The 19,783-nt window shown below is 40.3% G+C and overlaps 1 protein-coding gene across 7 annotated transcripts in view; it reads left to right on the top strand.

The window, feature by feature from the left end:
* The window catches only part of SULF2 (sulfatase 2), a 122,895-nt gene that overhangs the window by 91,216 nt on the left and 11,896 nt on the right, over nt 1-19,783 (top strand). For all 7 annotated transcript variants that reach the window (XM_039563710.1, XM_039563709.1, XM_039563712.1 and 4 more), the window contains 4 exons: nt 860-988; nt 1,934-1,990; nt 2,685-2,814; nt 13,296-13,503. In XM_039563710.1, the coding sequence (XP_039419644.1) occupies nt 860-988; nt 1,934-1,990; nt 2,685-2,814; nt 13,296-13,503 (524 nt within the window). The remainder of the gene's footprint in view (nt 1-859; nt 989-1,933; nt 1,991-2,684; nt 2,815-13,295; nt 13,504-19,783) is intronic.

Below are 19,783 nucleotides of genomic sequence, written 5' to 3' on the forward strand. Positions count from 1 at the left end.
AGCCAGATGCTCTGATATATTAACTCATATTTAGCTGTGACAGTTCAGTGGGTTTGGGGATAGAAGCTAACATACTACTTGGGAGTTAACGCTAGTGTTTTAACCAAATCTGAAGTCAGTTTGAATTCAGACGTACTGTTAACTGCGGTGGCTGAGGAGCATGTGCCGTACTCTGCAAAGTACCAGAGGGTGGCTGTTCATAAGTTTTTGCAGAATGTGCAAATGTGTGCCCTTTGAAAGATCATTTTAATTAAAGCTGTTATTTTTTTCTCTTTTTTTCTTCATAACTGTTTCTTCCGTGCTGCTTTTTTTTTCATCCCTTTCCTTTTTCTGTCTCACACTGTAAATTAGCAGTCACTTTTAGTTTTCACTAGTGCCTAGCAATACATTTCTCATGTTCTCTTCAGAACATGCCTACTGTGATAGGAACTGAGGTACTCATTTCTATACCAGATTTCGAAACAGGTAAAGCATGTGCTATCTGCCAAATCTACTTTTTAAGAAAGTCATTAATATATTTGGCAGTCATTTTGATTCTGTAAGACACCCAAACAGTTTTTCCAATGCTTTTTAAACTGTCTTTTGCAAAAATTAACTAACTTTGCCTTATGAACTATTTTTCTTTCTCAAAAATGCTCTATGCTAAAGTTTAAAATATTTGTATTAGTCCCCTTGAGGTTATGCAACTTATCTATGTATTATATGTTAATTTCCATCATGGAAAGGAATCAGATTGTGTCCTCTTTTATTTGCAGGTGTCACAAAATAAGACTTTTCAGATCCTTGGACTCTGTGGAAGCTGGAGTTGCTTGGTATTATTGTATAGACTTTAAACTGTGTTCTCCTATGTTTTTTTCAGGAATCCTCACATTGTGTTGAATATTGATCTTGCACCCACAATTCTAGATATTGCTGGATTGGATATTCCATCTGATATGGATGGTAAATCCATTCTAAAGCTGCTGGATTCTGAGAGACCAGTCAATAGGTAAGAAATGGAAATGTTGCATGGAAACATGCATGTGTTTTTGCAAGACTGAACAGGTGTTCAGCAGCATGCAGAAAATTTAAAGGAAAATATAAGAAAACCACCATCTGTCTGAGTACAACATTCACTGGAAAGTCTGAAGACTATTTGGCATATACAACTCACTTCAGTCATTTATTTTCATTTTGGCACATTCATATTCTAGATGTATGGCATATGTGGCATCTGTATATACTAAATGTAGTCTGTGTAGAAGTAAGAGGGCTACACATGAAAGTCTTCAACTATGTGAGTTACAGATTTTAAATGTCTCTGTGGCATCATTTGTAGCAAAGCATTTCATATTGAATAAATAGTAAAATAATTGACGGCGTTGATTGTGTGTCAGACTATAATATAAAGACAGACTCGCAGTAAAAACTGCAATTATTATTTAAGACTTTCCATCCATACTTTCATTGGAAAAAGACTGAGGAAGAGAATTAGACTGGCTAGAGAATGCTTGCAAGAGAAAATCAGGGAAGGAGAACTATTTGCTTTACAAGTAGTTGGGTGGAGGGAAAGCGGGAAAGGAGCAGCTGCTTTAGAATAGGATACTTTGTGGGTAGATGCAGGTTAAGAGCCCAAATTTGAGTCAGGAAGACCGATTTAATTTGTGATCCTTTGTGAACAAGGACAATTCAGTTAATGCCTCATGCCTTAAACATGCTTATGTTGAAGAAGTTGTACTGCATAAACCTGTTGTGGATTTTGTCCCTGTGAGAAAAATGTATCCTATTGTTTTCAGTGGAGAGACGTATGTCCCTGCTTCATAGAGCTGAATGTCCTCTTGTGCAGTTATGTGGCACGTTTCTTGTTGGAATTAGGGGTGGGAGAGAAAACTAGGGCATAACTTGGTTACTGGTTTTGTGGGAATTGCTTCTTCCTCTCCTTGTTTCCTCCTAGGTTTCATTTAAAGAAAAAGATGAAGGTGTGGAGAGACTCCTTCCTAGTGGAAAGAGGGTAAGGAAAGTGTTAATCACAAAGCCCAATCTTTTTAAATAGAAGGATATTGAATAGCTAAAGCCAAAGCAGCACTCCACCACAGTGTAAAGCCATTTAGCTGTGTCAGCAGGGACATGGCTGCAGTATGCCTAGTGGCAGTGATTGTGTGATTGGACGGAATGCATGGCCTTTGCCTACAACCTGCATGAACACGCTGCTGTGGTGGGGGAAGGGGAGTTTACTTAGATTGAGAGATGGGAAGGCATCCCAATTTGCTTTCAGCTGCTGCCCTCCACCCTCCTGCTTGTATCATGGGATTATGAAGAACCCTTCCTCTCTGCATCTTCATCTGCTGGCCATTCCCTCTGCACCTCTGCCTTAATACATAAATGGGAGCGTGAGGGGTTTGCAAAGTGCAGCCCTGTAGAATGAGATGTGGTCTCTCTATATTGACTCTTGTCACTGCCTGTCACTCAGGCATGTAACACATTGTCTTGATTTTATGTGTTTTTGTATGCTCCCTGAGAGCATGACATGAGTAACTTGTGTGTTATTGGACAGGCTAAATGCTAGTTTCTACTGGACTGCTAAGTTTTGGCTACTAGAGATGGTATGGACTTGGAAAATAACTACTCCTCTGAGTCTTTTCAGCAAACTGTATTTTTATCTTGGAGTTAATATTAACGTAAAAATATTTTTTTTTCTTTTCCAGTAAACTGCTGCATAAAAGGGAGAATGAGAAGGTAGATGCCCAAGAAGAAAACTTTCTACCCAAATACCAGCGCGTGAAAGATCTCTGTCAGCGAGCTGAGTATCAAACAGCTTGTGAACAGCTTGGCCAGGTAGGCATTGTTACCACTGACTGCAAGTAAGCAGTTATAATTGGGCTAAGCTCAACACCTTCACTGTGTCAATGTCCTTCACCTCATCATCAATGCCAGCATATAAATCAAATGGCTCATTCTGTGGCCTTTGCTCAAAGCTTTGTTACAGCATTTACGAGATTGACTGCCAGTCAGGAAATTGCTGATTCAGGTGTTCTGCATTGATTCCTGACTACTGTTAAGAAAACCACCTAGGCTGTTTTAATGTTTTATTCCCCAAAGAGAATGTGATTTGGGATTCATTAGCAATGAGAAGCTACACTGTACCTAACAGACTGGCCTTCTTCAAATACATACAGCTTGCTTTGCTTTGAATTCTCTTTTTAATTCATTTTGTTGTTGTTATTTAGAATTACATATAGTAATGGGAAACTAACATTCTGTTAACTCAATATATATACCTCCTCTTAACAAAAACACACTTGGAAAACACACGTGCAATTATGACTGGAGGCAGTCTGTGTGTATATGGGCATAAAGCTAATTGATTGTGTGTCATTTCCCTTGTTGCATAACTGTTCTGGGCAGATATGACAATTTAGATACAAGTTACATAGAAGAAATTAATGGGGGAAAAAAAAAATAGGGTAGTATCAATACATGATCTTGACACGCACAGGAGAGGATCTTGCAAATTTACCAGAGCAGTGCAAAGGCATAGCATAGCTATCTCCAGAGAATTCACCACTCTTGGCAAAATTGACTCTGTGTTATTGCTCTCTCATCCAGGTATGGGTCAGAGAACTCCTTTCCAAGGACTGTAACACATTCTGTGGACAAAGGGGTGAGGGTAACTGGGTCCACATGCTAATGTGTCTGTTATTACACTGGCATTACCTCATATCCCGGCAGCCCAGAGGGCTGTCAAGGGAAGTTAGTCTGTGGAATAGAGCTATTCTTGCAGACAGGATATGACTTACCAAGGCTATAGTCAGTAAGGGGTTCCTTAGGCTGCAGTAGTTTATTTTTTACTGTCAAAGGCCAGACTCCATACTTCTGGCTCTACTGATCATGTAGTTCAGTGCACCTGTGAAATAAATCCATTGTTCCTTAGGTGTTTGGATCCAGTTTATATGTATAAGAATTTTCCAGATGTTCTTTTCTTCCTGTGGCTTCTATGTCAGACTTAGTATACAGAGTGATTTTAACATCCTGTTCTTCGTAAAAATACTAAACTTAAAGGAATACTATATGCAGTAGCTTATTGTCACCAGAAGTCTTGAGCTGAAATTTTAGCTGAATGGGAGAAATCTGTTGTTTTATGAATTTGCAATGTTATTTGAGGAACTGGAGGAAAAGTTACTGTTTCTACTACGACATCATCCAGTAAGTAGTATGGGGAAATACAGCTTTTCTTTTCCATCACTATTTTCTCTTCAAGAGATGTTTCAACTTTGTCTTTGTCCACCCAATTATTTTGAACATTACTGTAAGAACAGAGGGAAGAGAGACTTTCCAAGTCCATGTTGTCACTGAGTCTTTGTCTTTGCATAAGGTAACTTAGCTACATTCAGGCTTTCTTACTCTAACTACCACGTTTCAATTGTGGAAGAAAGGGGGAAGGTCGTGTAATGTCTACACACATTCACAGGCTTATGTTTCCTTCCACGGATGATAAAATACTTTGACCTCTTTAAGAAGCAGGTATGAAATGTCAACTCCATAGTCAAAACTGCCAATAAATTCTGAAGGATAGATGTGCTAATAAGAGATGCTTGTGCTGCATCCTTATTGTCAGGAGACAGAGAGGAGAATTGTTTTGAGCAGTTTGGTCAGGCATAATTGGAAGTGATAGGATGAAATTGAGCAAAAAAAGGAATTTACGCTGGACATCAGGAAAAATTGCCAAACAGTCAAGTCAATTAAAGTCTGTGAAGGGCTCTCAAAGGAGTCTCAATCCATCTAACCTCTACTCTAGAAAATATGTCTTAGTAGTCTGTCTAGACAATAGGACTAGTGGGAGATAAACTTGCTTATTTGAGGATAAATTGTGTCTAAATATGGGTGCCCCCAAAAATCTCTTCAGAGTGAAGCAAGACTAACTTCTCAAATGACAAATGGGTGTTGTCTGTTTGCTGGTGCTGTTCACAGCTCTACATAGTAAGTAGAATGAGCCCAAATTAATCACATACCACTGCCTTGGGGAGTTGATGTTATGCAGATGCAATGGTTATTTAGCAGATGTCTTCTGATGCTGCAGGACACTCTATTTAACAGTACCTGGAGTATTCAGTGCAAAAAGTGCGTTTTCATATCCCAATGCAAAGATAGAGACACATCCAGGTCAGAATTAGTTGAAAGCTTGCTGAAGTCATTGGGACTCTTTCTTTTGACTTAAACAAGTTTTGGGGACCCGCTATTCCATGCACAGAGAAATCTGAGCAGTCCAAGGGAATCTGAAGTGTGAGCAGGAGACAGGAAGCACAAATGGAGGACAAAGACTCAGAAGGGAGTGAAGGACAAGAGACAAGGACAGAACTTAAAGAAGAGGTAAAGAAAGGAGAAGTAAATAAAGCTTTGAATGTATGATGGAGAATTTGAAATTCTGCTTTGTGAGCGTGCAAGTTTGTGAATACAGGTCTATTGCCACAAAATGATCTTTGAAAATCTCTGTCACCCTCCTTAACCTATAATTGTTTTGATAAGAGAGTACCAAGATCATGGAGATGAGGCTATTCATGGTGTCTAAAACCTTGTTTCACAGTCCATCATGTGGAATTTTTTTGGCACCACTGATATATGTAAATTCTTCTGAGAGCAGTGGGAATCTGTGTGTTGCCATGTTTTCTTTTTCAGTTATTAGGGTTTGGTCTGTGTTAGTTATTTGCGTCCAACAAAGGGTGACTGTAGAATCAGATGAAAGAGCAGTTCAGCATTCATATTCAAGGATTTAAAAGAGATGAGCTCTTCGCACATGAAATATAAAAACATTTATCCTAGTACCTAATGGCTTCCACACACATTTTTTCTTTTCAGTATAGTTTGGCCTTTCATTCGAAACTGCCTGGTGAGTGGAAGCTGACCCACTTTTATCTGGTAGCCTGCATTAATGTGCTTTTGTGGAAGCCAATTACGATACCAGCATTGCTCTGTAGAGTATTCCTACCCCACAGTATCATAACATCAGCTGCACAAAATCTCCGTCTAAGTAAGTTGCCAATTTTGCGCACATTTGATAAACATGCAATACCTGCAGCAGTGCTGATTGCTAGAGGGAATCTATGCTGTACATGTGAAAACTCCACAGATTAAAAGATAGTAATTTTTTTCTTTAGCAGGACCTAATTTTTTCTTTAGAAGCATAATACAATAATACTGCTAACTCATGAAGAGAAATAATTGCCTGATTTCACATTATTTCCTTTTCAAATACATTTTATTTTCAGAGCTTTATTTACATGCAAATCTGATACAGTAGAAATTGCCTTTAAATAGCATTCAAAGTATCATTTATATGGCAGTTTTCACAGGAGAACATTCAAAATGCCAATGTTAGCACATTGTTTCTTCCAGGTGTTCTACAAATGAAAGGGTTTGACATAGTCTTCCCTCCAATTGCTTTGTATTGCTCAATATCCCTTTGATCATGAAGGGATATTCTCTTTTGTAACTGGCCTGAAGATACCATAAGTAAAAGCACGTTGCTTACTTGCTTGGTGCCCCCAGTTCCCTCACATAACATGGCATACCAGTGATGAAAACTATTCTGATCAGTGTGTGCCTTCCTTAGCAGTTCATAAATGGCACCTCTACATCATATTGCTGATTTCACCACAATCATTATTAGCCATTGTTTAGTGCCAAGGGAGGAGCAATAGAAAAAAAATTGCTTATATTTTCTCCTTTGTCTGACGCCACTGTAGCTTGAGGTTGTATCAACCGGACCTAGGAAACAGTGTCATGTTTTGGAAGGAATTTTTTTTTAATTGGGAAGAAAGCTTTGGATCTGTCTATCTTTTATGGTTTATTGGTACTTTTGTAGCTGGCAGAGATATACTGAGGTTATGAAAGGATTTAAGTTCTGTTGATAAGTGACGTATATTAAGCCAGCTAGAGTCCAGATAACTTCAACAGCCCTTTTGCCAGATCTTTGGAGTTCCTGAATTTCAGAACAAGTTGCACATGATCAGCTTTCAGGATTGAATTCATAATCTGTAATTGCAGCAAGAAATGACTTGCTGATAACTTCATACATTAAAAGTTTTATCAGCCCTGGAACTGATAAAATTAGCAGGCAACAAACCATGAAAATTAAAATCATGATGGTTTATTAAGGCTGAATAAATCTGAGGATTTAAAGGATAAATCAGATGGAATCTGAGGATTGTATTCCTTATGAGGAACTCTAATTAACAAGACTTTTCCTTCTTAAGCTAGAAATAGCCTATAATAATTTTCAGAGGCTGTTTTACTTATGGGATCTTTTTGCTTGTTGCTTCACAAACTCGAAGAAATTTGCATTTCTGGATAAGAGATTTTTTTAACTCACTGTCATTACAGTATTGGCTATTGTAAGTAGCTTGCTAAAATCGACACCAACATTTAATAATACCACAGCTTTTAAAAATATCCTGATATGAGTAGTGGTGTACTTTAGCTAAAAGACTACTGGAGGTCAGGAAACTGGCTTCAGTCTAAGTGCTGTTACAGGCTCAGTGTGGCACCTCAGACAAATCAATTCCCCTTTTGGTGCTGCTGGTTTTTTCCTTCACAGCTAATGTAATTTCTGCTAAGACTGCACTCAGTCCTTAGCTTGTGCAATGCCTAGCGCAGCAGCTGGGACCATTTGATACCACAATCCAATTATTATATTAATAATAAATGAATTATATAATTGTAATCTTAAAATTAGCTGAATACCTGATTCTTCATTTTTTTGTGCTAGTTGTGATGGTCCCACCTGTCTCATGTCAACTACAATTTGTGGCATTAAAGAGCCCTCAAAATATTCTGCCATCTATCTTATCATTTCAAGATTTGAGTGGTATGTAGTGTGTGACAACTGAAATTGAGCTGAGAGTTCAGAGGTCTGAATCTCCAAAAATCATGAGTCAGTGTAATGAAATTATGTTGCCCTGGAATGAAAACCAGGCAGTATTCTTCATTTATATACTGATAACATGAAGTAGAGGAAACCAGACTTTATCTTTTGCCAGTAGATGATTGGGAAGAAGGTACCAGGAGAAGGGGTGAACCCAACAAAAATGTTAAAATGTTAAGGAAGTGATACCTGATGGGAAGAACTAAGGAACTGGGCATAATCAGTTAAAAAAATAGCTGAGAAGAGAGAGGTCTGACTGCCTGAATCTTAGAGATGTTGTGAAGAAGACACGAATTGATTATTTTAAGTCATCTAGAAGAGAGAAGTAGTAACGTGTATGAGACAAACAATGGCAAATTCAAGTTGTCTGTTCCCTGAACCTCGTACCATCTGAGCAGTAGGATAAGCTGCCAGCAAAAACAGAAGAACAATCTCTTGTAGAGTAGGGTCCTGTGTGTGTCTCTCTGGATTTTGTCGGTTTGTCCTCATTAGCCCAATGGAAAATAACACAAGGAGCAAACCACAGCAGAGAAGAGCTAACTAAACTGTAACTGTACTGTTTCATAAAAGGAAAAAAAAAATGTATCCTGACTACTCATGAATCAATTAGACTGGAAGTTAGAATATTTCTAGCTATTAAAGCAGTTTGTTTATAGCTCACCATCTAATGTGGCAGCAACATTGGGTTCAGAACGCATCTGCGTAAATTAAAGACAACATATATTACTGATGTGTTTTTCTCAGATTGTTGGCAAAGACAGAGGACTTTATTATCCTGTAGAAACTTGGATTCCTAGAGCTGTTAGGGAGCCGCTGGCTGGTCAGGGATCAAACTGTTTCACTTTTTACTTTTCTGTAAAAAGGATGGAATCTCTTTGGCTTAATAAAAAAACCCAAACAAACAGTTGCTGAGACACAGAATGATGAATTAGGGCTGAGCTCTGAAAGACGTGTGTTTCAACGGAATATTTTCTTAGCAAGGCTTATATGATTGGCTGTTTTCCCCCAAAGAAAGCAGTGTCAGTTGAGAGACACTCACTGAGGGAAATGAGTTGAATGAATTGTAGAAAAAAATCCTACAGGGAAATTCATGGCTATTTATTTCTGATTGGGGCCTTAAATAATGACTTTGAATTAACATCTGTGATTGCTGTAATGGTAAGAAGACATTGATGCACAACAGCGCAAAACCCACTTCATGGTGATAAGGGCTGTGAAGGAAATAATAGGTTTTTAACACACAGAAAAATGCAATATGTCTTTCTGGTACTGGGTCACTTGCATGTTCAAGGTAAATAGTGTTACTGGAAGGGAACAAGGTTCAGTCTACAATTGCTGCCATTAAGATTCATGTTTCATAGATATTGAAGTCCTAATTTAGTCTTGGATACATATATCAGATAGTTTGGGCTCAAGAGAACGTGTTAACAAACTGTGGTTTGGTTTTTTTTCTTCCTTTGCAGTGTACATTTGAACAAGATTTCTGTTCACTGCCAGTAACTTACCTATTAAACTAATAAAGCCTAGACTTTTCTGCTTTGCAAGCAAATAGCTGGGTAGCATGAGTTGTGCAATGGGAAGTGGGATAGGGGATGAAGTAGAAGCATCAGAACAAGCTTAGCACAACTGGTGACAGAAAGCATGAGCACAGCAGCTAACTTGGCCTGAGGGTGGTGGGAAATCTCCAGCTGGAACAGCTTTAATGTTAAAAGGAGGTGTCTGGAAAGTTTTGCACAATGTGAGCTTGATGGACTTCAGGCTATATTGCAAAAGCCATTTATGTGGTGGCTTGAGTAGCTGTTCTGCCAGGCTTTGCAGGAGGAAAGAAAGGTTCTTCCTTGGGAATTTTGATATGAGCTGGGATGAAGATTGTGGAGCAGTCTGGGTTTTCCACTGAGTTTTGGTTGCTGTTAAACTCCCCCCTCTTTCAGGACTTTCTGCTTTTGAGGTGTAACAAGCTATAGGTCTTGATTTAGGAACGTATCATTTGCCCTAATGAAGAAAATATCTGAAAATTTTGGTGAACTAAGGGCTTTTAGTTTTCTTGACAGTTGAATTAATCCACTGTTTATAAATAATTATGTTTGCTGCTGGATGGTTATCGCGTCTACCTATGAATCAAAGTATCTCTGGGACACTCTGAAGTTCTTCATATAGAGATTTATTTATTTAAGTGATTATCTCTTAAAAAATATTTTAATTGCTTCCAGGGTTTTCCACAGGTATATGCATGATCATAGAATTGCATAATGGGAAAGATTGGAAAGGACCACATGGGTCATCTCTTCCAACCTCCCTGCTTAGGCAGGGTCATCTTAGAGCACATGGCACAGGACTGTGTCCAGATGTTTCTGGAATATCTCCAGGGATATTCTCTACACCCTCTCTGGCCAGCATGTTCCAGTGTTCAGTCATCTGCATTGTAAAGAAGTTCGTCCTCATATTCAAGTGGAACTTCCTGTGCATCAGTTTCTACCCATTGCCTCTCATCCTACTGGCAGCACTGACCAGAGCCTGGTCCATCCTCTGACACCTCCCTGCATACACAGACAGACATGGGTGAGGTCCCCTCTTCTCCAGCCTGAACAGGCCCAGCTCCCTCAGCCTTTCCTCGGCAGGGAGGTGCTCCAGTCCCTTCATCTCCACAGCCTCTGATGGACCACTTCAGGAGCTTCATGTTTCTCTTGCTCTGAGTAGCCCAGAACTGGACACAGCACTCCAGATGTGCCTCACTAGGGCTGAGTAGAGGGGCAGGATCAGCTCCCTGACCTGCTGACAATGCAGTCCAGGACACTGTTGGCACTCTTGGCCCCCAAGACATAATGGACAACTTATTGTCCACCAGGACCCCCCAGTCCTTCTCCACAGAGCAGATGGTATGCTGCACACTAGAAAGCAATTTAAAATGCCAGAATTAACAGTGTTTAAAGCTTCTTAACTGTTAAGCAGAGGTTTTCATTTTTCTTGCAATTCCTGCCCTTTTCCCCTAAGTTTGAAGGCATCCTGTGGAAATGACTGCAGCTGATAGAGGCATGATATCAACCTAGAGAATTTGCATTTGGACCTACAAGCAGACTAAGAGTAAGCTGTTGAATCCCAGACATATTCACACACATGCCCATATCTGTTTTGTGGAAAAAAAAGAAGAAACTTGAGACTTTCCTTCCCCCTGCTCCCTGCCCCCCCCAAGTGTTCAATGTTTGCTTCTAATGTAATTTATGTAGCTCTGCACTGCAGTCACTAAGCAGTGGGGCCTGTTAATTCATACAATGTGCCCTTCAGCGAAGTCTTTGAGATGTTTTCACTGTAGCATACAGCTGCACCAAAAGTTAAAGGATTTTTTCCAGTTCACCTGGAGGGGAAAAATGAGCATCACTCTCTTGACAAGAGATGAAAGAGAGAAAAAATATTTTTGGCCACACATCAGAGTACTTGCAGTAATTCTCATCATGGCATTGAACTGGCCCTCTGTTGAAACTTCATTTTTCATGTATTAAAATGTACCTAGAGCATAGAGCTCTACTGAGCAGAAAATGCAGTTTGTTTATATATTTTCAAAAATAATGTTCAGAGGAAATGGGAAACAGCAAAAACCATTTTTACATCTCTTTTAGTTGTGAAAGAAAGCATTGGTTATTCTAGTAAAATAACTTTTAGTTCAAACCTCAGTCTGTACAGCAATCAGTGTTAGGCATTTAGAAAAGTAAGAGAGCAATTTATTCTTCAGATGTTAATTCTTTACCACATCTAGATAAATGAGTACTGCTTTACAGATGAAGATAGTCATGCAAAGGTCTTATTGTCATATCTCTCCTTGATTTTCTGTGATTTGTTGTGCTGAAAGTTAAGCTGGGTTTGTCTGCATCAGAGCAAGGCTTGGGCTGTACAGGAGGTTGAACATAGATACCTCTCAGGAGACTTGGCATCCAGGTGTCCAAAGAAATCAGTGGGCACACCATAAAACTGATTATTTACATGAGAGGTTGTGCCACAGAGATAGGTAAATGTACTGTAGCTGGCCAATTCACTTTTGACTCCTTTTAAAGTATGATAATAAAAGCACAGTGATCTTGTTTTCTTACTTTTCTGTCCTGCAAACAATGGAGTGAATTTCAATGGAAAATGTAGGCTTTTTTGTCCCAGCCTTTGCACACCTTGCTGTGGAAACTGAAGTGGCTGAGTCTCCCTCGTAGAGCTGCAGGCTGCTGTAAAATATCATCTTGGAAGATGCTGCTGTTTTTACTTACGTCCTTTTATTTGGAAAATTCTCAATATTCCAGTGATTCCTGGAGGCACAAGCTTATAGGATTTTGTAATAGAGAAGAAGAGGAACTCTTCTCAAGACTCAACAAGAAGCTGAGTGTTTCTGAGAAACTTTAAATAAAGCGGTAGCAACTGCTACTCTAAGGGGTTTTCTATGTGTCTTAAAGTCTCTGTAGCTAGTAAAGTGTTGATAAATTAAGGAGTAGGTGAAATAATTTTGTGAGGTACCTGGGAAGTGGGTGGAACTTCTGTGCCAGTTTGAAGGCAGCTAAACTCCCTTGCCCTTGGTACAGCTCTGACAGCAGCACAAAGGGCACTGTGAGCGAGTTACTTCAGGTTTTGAGTAACAGAGTGAATTGGTGATCAGGGACAGTATTTTCTCTAGTTTGAGTGCAAGAGAGAGGGGTTTCTCACTTCAGAGACATCCAGTGCAGCTCGCCATTACAAGTCAAAGCCCAAGGGTGTTGAATGGAAAAAGCTATTATGAGAACCACTCAAGATGGAGATAAATTCGTGCAGCTAAGGAATTCCACAGCTGATCTGACCCTTTTAAAGGTCATTGAAGAGAAACAGGTGCTTTTGCAGAGCAATCCTGGAGGTGTTCAAGGACAGGTTGGATGGCGCTCTGAAGAACCTGATCTAGTGAAAGGTGTCCCTGCGTATGGCAGGGTGGTTGGAACGAGATGATCTTTAAGGTCCCTTCCAACCCAAACCAATATATGATTCTACCTGGAGAGCTTCCATAAAACTGGAAGGTTTTGGTCCCACTGCTCTGAGGGTTATAAATATAGTAAGACTATCAGGATTAGGATACGGCTTGAATGTCCTTGGTTTATGCCACAGTTATATTTCTGAAAGCTGTCACTTGCCACCTCCATGTTTTTAGCTGCAGTATTGATTTTTTTAAAGAAATTTCAATTGTTCTGCCTCCAAGAAGCAAAATCAGAAACAAATGCAAGGGTGTTCCAAAGAGTTGCTGTTTTGTGTGAAAATGGAAGATTACAAAAATCTGGTTTGATAATAGGTGATAGATGAGCCCTGTTTTACTACAAGGAATATCTGATAAATTGCTGGAGTTGGCCATTAGACAGAGCACAGTTGGGACACATTTTTAATGACCAAATTTTTCTTCCAGAAATGGCAGTGTGTGGAAGATGCCACTGGAAAGCTCAAGCTGCACAAGTGCAAGGGAATGGGAAACTTGGCAGCTGCAGGCAATGGCAGAGGCGCCTCCAATATTTTGCCCAAGTATTACAACAGGAATAGTGAAGATTGCAATTGTGAAGAGAATGAATACAAGCTGAGCCACATCGGACAGAGAAAGAAACTCTTCTCCAAGAGAAGTAAGCAAACCCACTGCATCTTCTGTCTCTGCCTTAGAAAGCTGTGGTTTGCTAACTTACATAATCATCTTGACTTTTGTAAGCATTGAATTGTGTTAGCATATTTCCTGTGTATCTTAACTATGAAACAGCGTGTCTCATATTGGACAATCAGATTTGAAAATATCTGTAGGAAGAATGTTTGGTTCTGGAACATGCAGTGGCCATGCTGAAGAGGCAGATTGCACATGGTTACATAGGCCATGGAACATGAACAGTGTTCTACAGCAAATATTTCAGTTTTCAATAGCTACTGCAATGCTTGGAGCTGTTACTTCAGTAATTCGTTTTTAATAGGGATGTGTGTACTTTGTTACAGAAGCTGCTTGCTTCTAACATCCTTTTCCTTCTGCTCAGTCAGCAGAGACAAGGCTGACTTTTAATCAGAGATAATGACCAAAGGGGATGACTGTTTCTTGTTTCCTTGACACGGATTAGTGCTTTTTCAGAAAACTGATTTTACTGACTCTGTTAAACCTTAGTCAGACTAACATCTATATTTGAAGTATATAGCCTAGTTATAGATTAGAGGCAACACAGAATTATTAGTTACTTGTAATGTTTCTTTCATCTCACTTCACAAATACAGAGCCTTAATTATTTAGCAGATTAGTCTTTTTATATAATGACCTGGCACAAACTTGAAACACAGAGTTTTAATTTATTTTCTCCCACTATATTTGTCTTGCAAGCTGATTAATAGTTACTAAGCTAATTCTTAGTTGAAAAAAAATTACTGGTTCCATCAACTATACTTTATGTTCAAATATGTGGCACAGCAGATAATCTTTAAAGAGCACTAGAATTTGTACTTATTTAACTACTTTTTTTTTAAGTCACAGAGAAGGAAGTCAAGTCACGGGGAGTGAACAGCAGTAGTTGGAAGGCACTTAATGAGGACAGGAAAACAATTTAAGTGAGGGCAACATAATGCTATCTGATAATACTTAACACTTAAGTACTTTTCATTGTTGCTTTCTAAACATTAACTAATTTTCACAACATCCTAAGGAGGTGGTTATGTGTATAATTACCTTTAATTTATGTATGTAGGAAATTGAGGTAAAAAAACTGAAAGTTGCTTCCTCTCACAGAGGGATCAGAATGGTGTTTTCTCCCTGTGTTCAGCTCAGAAGAGACAGTTTACACTATACCCTTCAGCTCATTAGCCTCAGTGAACCTTAAGGCACAAACTTCAGCAACATAAAATAGGATCTTGACAATCACATTGGCATTGTTTGTGTCTTAAGTAAAGTATTTGGCTCCACAGATGCTTTGTTTTTCCCTCTGCCCACATCTGGGATGTGCTATACAGGGAAGAGGTTAGCTTGGACCTATTTACAGAGACCTTTTCATTTGGTGTTGGCTGTTCTTCTACATGCACTTATCTAATAAATCACACACCAAATGCAAATGAGCACAAAGCAGTACAAGTCAAGGTAACATACCAAGGTTTTTCTAAACAAATTTTGTGGAAAGCTGTCTCACTGGACTGTGGATAGTTAAGAGGGTGACCTGGATACTCATGATGTGTATTTGGGTTTTTATGACCTGTTCCACTTTATTTGGGATAAAGTGTGGTCTGCGCTGGGTTGCATAAATCTTAGGGCACCTTTGGGGTCTGCTATACACAATTTGATGAGTGCATGAGATTGCATTGCAGCCCTACTTGAATGCCATTAAATAATATTCATTAGTTTGAATCATTGCTAAATAGAAAATAGAGGTTTCTAACTGAACTAAGGGTCATGTTCACATTAATGCAGTAGTTCCAAGCAGTAGTGGAGTTTCGAAGGAAATGCCCTGATCTCTCCTTTCTGTTGTGCACAACAGAGATAGATTTGCAAAAGGTCATTTTGTTGGATTCCAATCTACAGTCATTTGCATAAAACTGGGATGGATGCCCTGCATCTAGGGTGCATCAAGCATGTTGTAAACCCTAGTAGTGTATAAGGATGGGTCTTTCAGAAAGATTGAAACCAGTTACGTATTGTGAGAACCTATGGTCTAAAAGACCAGACTAAATTTCTGGTAGAGGGGCTGGAGCACGAGATGTTTTGATAAAATAATTATTTTCTAGTGTGGGCATGGTCTAGAACTCATTTTCAGGTGCACCAGTGCATTTAGCAGGGAACGGTATTTTCTAAAATGAGTAAGGTCAGTTTTAAAACAGGGTCATGTCATATATGTGCCATTTGGACAATGTAAGAATACATAACTTGACTGCAAAGCTCTTAAGTGCCAGAAACCTATAAACATTAATATTTGGTATGCCTGGATTTAGGTGTCCAGAATGTTTTTGTCCTCTTTATTTCTTTAGTATGCTTTTACTTTTATAAGAAAGATCAAACAGAGCTTTGCAGTAGGTAGAAATTTAAATAGTGTGCTCTTAAAATCTTTGGCTGTCTTGTGGCCTATTATGTTTTTCTTGCTGTGGATTTGATCTCTTCTTCCTGTGATGAACGAATGTGCGTGATTAAAGGAATTCTTAAGCTGCATGTAGAGAAATGATGATAGGCCACACTGATTAGTAAAGAAACAGGAGGTGTGTACAAAGGGGCTACTGCATTTTTATTGAAATTTTCCTGACATTCAATTTTCTTTTGAGGTAGTCTCAGTGCTGGATCAAAATGACAGTTTTAGTAACATTCATTGTTACTGGGGGAAAAAAAAAAATCCATTACTTTACAGATAATGCATTAGAAGTATGATTTTTAATGGCAGTTGTGAAAAATGGGATACAAGATAGTACCTCTAAACTTTATCCATATTTCTAGACACTAGAGATTTTTTAAAAGAATGTCTTTAAAGTGCCCAGTTTTACTTTGTGTTATCAAAAAAAAATGCTCTTCTGTCTACCAAGTGCAAAATGTATAGACATTAGGAGAAAACTTTGTTCCTTTCAGGTTCCAATGAAGACAAAGATGCTGGTCAGGTGGTGCAAGACCAGGTGGATGAGTTGGGTCTCTGAAAGCAGTTGGCTTTCTTGCCCTAAATTCTTCTGGACTCCATTTTGCGACTCAATTTTGAGGTTGTAACTTCTTAGCAGTACCTTCTTAGCAGTAAGACAGCTGGTCTCTGTAGTAGTTGAGGAAGAGAGGCATTGGGATTCAGAGAGCTTACCAAAGCCAAACTTTGGTCATCTGAAGAAGGGAGCATAGATGTCTTTGGGCAAATACTTAACAGCCCTGGATCAACTGTTTGTAGGCTGTGTACAGAGGTAAATTGATTGGAGAATAAAACCTGGGGGAGTATTGACTAATAAGTAATTAAACATTAGTATTTATGCCTGCAGTGCACTTTGCAGATGGGAGCACACAGCACAAATGAATATTGATCTTATTAAATATTTTAACCACTTCAGAGTTTGATACTAATCACAGCACTGAGTCAGCACTGTGGCTAGCGCGTTAGGATAAAGCAATACAAGCAGTCCTTTATGAGCTGCCTCACTCCATACCAATTAGTTAGCTCTAAGGCTGCGTTAATTTGGCTGCAAAGGGAGGAGTAACCTGGCTCCTAGTTGTTCAGGGACACGTGTACTTGATGGTTCCCTGGGACTATCTGCTGAGGTCCAGCATGCTTGATTGGTGTATTAGACTTGGACAGAAGATTAATTGTTAGTTGGCTGAGCTGAACAAGATAAAATGAAGGAATGATTAAATAAATGTGAGTTTATACTTTGAATCCAATTGGTAGGGTGTAGCTTTTTGGAACTTCCTCCTACTTTGGAAAAGATGGGAGTTTCCTTCTCATTTATTCAAACATTTCCTGACTGGGTGCCTGAAATAGGTCTTTTATGGCTTTTTTTATCCCTTCAGCAGTAACTCACCTGGGTTAATATCAGCAATAAACTTTGAACCACAGGTGAAAATGTGCAAAGCCAGACAATCCAGCTGGTATTCTACTTTCTATGTGTGGCACTGACAAAAATATCATGCTTGGCCCAGTTTCAGGTGGGAGGAGATGTTTATTCCGCTTCCCACAGTCTGCAAAACGGCTTTTGAGACTGTGCAATCTATCTGAAATGAATGTAAGGCTTATTGAAAAAAGTCACTCCGCATTAATGGCAGAGCATGACAGTTAAGGAAGGTACTTTTCTGTCAATTTTGGTTGTTCCATATTTTCTTTTCCCTCCGCTTATTTTGCTGGGGAGATTATCCCATTGAGGAAGATGGTCTTTCTGTGGAGCTTGGGATTGCAAGGATCGATCTTCTCATTTGGCACATTGGTTGAATTTTCCCTTTATCAGATTGCAGAAGGAAGTCCCATCTCATGAGGTGTGCTGTGTGTTTCAGTCTCTTTAAATGAGAGGTGACCAAAGGACCCAAGGGACTTAGTTGTTTCTAGTAATGTCTGTGGTAACTCCAAGCCTCATATACTGAGCGAAGCCTCAGGCTCTCTGTCGTGGTTTGACACTGGTCCAACACCAGGCACCCTCGAGAGCCACTCGCTCACCCTCCCCTGCCACAGCTGGGCAGAGGAGGGAAAAGGAAAGAAAAAAAAATTAACGAATGCTTCATGAGTGAGATAAGGACCATAAAACACTTCAAGGGCAAAACAGGCTCAACCTAAGTTGCAAAGTGAATTTATTACTAACAGAATCAGAGGAGGCTAATGAGAAGTAAAATAAGCCCTTAGAACACCTTCCACCCCCCAGCCCCTCCCTCCTTCCCACTGACAGCACAGGGAGACAGGGCATGGGGGTTTGGTCAGTTCATCACTGAGATTTCCTTCCGCTGGTCCAGGAGAGGACTTGTTCCCCTGTGAGGCCGTGGGCTCCCTCCCACGGGAGACAGTTCTCCGTGAACTTCCCCAGCGTGGGTCCACTCTCATGAGCAGCAGCCACACTGCACCTGCTGCAGTGTGAGTCCTCCCACTGGCAAGTACTCCTCCCAGAACTGCTGCGCCATGGGTGTCTCTTTCCACGGGCTGCAGTCCTCCAAGGCCAGGCTGCTCCAGCCTGGAAGCAGGGCCCTCTCTCTCCACCAGGTCTTCCACTGGATCACAGCCTCCTCCAGGCATCCACCTGCTCCGGCGTGGGCACCTCCCCCACGGGCCGTGGGTGGATCTTTGCATCCCCTGTGGATTCCCAGGGGCTGCAGGGGGACAACCTGATTCACCATGGTCTCACCACGGCCTGCAGAGGCATCGTGGCTCCAGCGCCTGGAGCACACCTCCTCCCCCTCCTTCTTCACTGACCTTGGTGTTGCCATGTTGTTTTCCCTCACGTGTTCTCACCTCCTCCTTTTCTCTGACTAGAATCCAAAATCTTGTGACTTTTTGATTTTCTTCTTAAATATGTCATTGCAGAGGCATTACCAACCTCTCTAACTGGCCCAGTTTTGGCCAGCAGCATGTCCATCTTCAGAGCTATCAACCATTGGCCCTGTCAGACATGGTGGAAGCTTCCAGCAGCTTCCTCACAGGAGCCATCTTTGTGGCCCTCCTGCTACCTAAAACCAGGCCATGCCAAACCAATACACTCCCCTAGGGCAGGGAGCACAAGAGAGTCTGTGGTACCTAGGTTGTACTTTTTTCTCAAGGAATGATATGATTGTGCCTAATGAGTGACTCTCAGCAGTTGCTGGTGGTGAGCAGGAAATACAGTCAGAGAGGGACTCCATCACACAGCAGGGAAGTTTAGATATAGATTTAGATTTCATAACTACATTCTCCTTGTGCCATTCCAGACCAAACAGAAGAGAGGAGTTCGGGGGATTTGGGCAAAGATCCATGAGAATCTCATATTGCACACTGGCAATTCATAACAAATGTTTCATTTTGCTTTTGAGCTGCAAACGCAGAAGCAAAGTTTGAGGGAGTACAGAGCACTGGAGGGTGGTGCTTCATGGAGAAACTGACTGTCTGGACTGCACATCAGGAAGAGAATTGCAAAGAAAAGAATTGCATGTGGATAAAAGTAAAGATTCGGATATTAATCCCTTCCAAAAAAATCAAGGATCTAGCCTTGAAGAATGAACATAGGACTGGGAAAAGGCTCAGGCTGAGCACTAGGAATACTGGGACAACTTCCAGAAAGTGTTGCAGGAATCCTAGCAGTGAAGGATTGTATGGTGGACAGCAGAAAAGCACAGAGAACTGGTCCCTGAGGGTGACCCCGTAACAGCTGTGACAACTGTCGTAGTTAGTGCTTAAGGTGTGACTGCCATCTGGTGATCGTGGGGGAAGAGCAAGCATCCATTTGAATGAGCTATTTGTTCTCACTGGTGCTGGACTA

This window comes from Corvus cornix, chromosome 20, assembly GCF_000738735.6.
Source record: "Corvus cornix cornix isolate S_Up_H32 chromosome 20, ASM73873v5, whole genome shotgun sequence".
Lineage (NCBI taxonomy): Eukaryota > Metazoa > Chordata > Aves > Passeriformes > Corvidae > Corvus > Corvus cornix.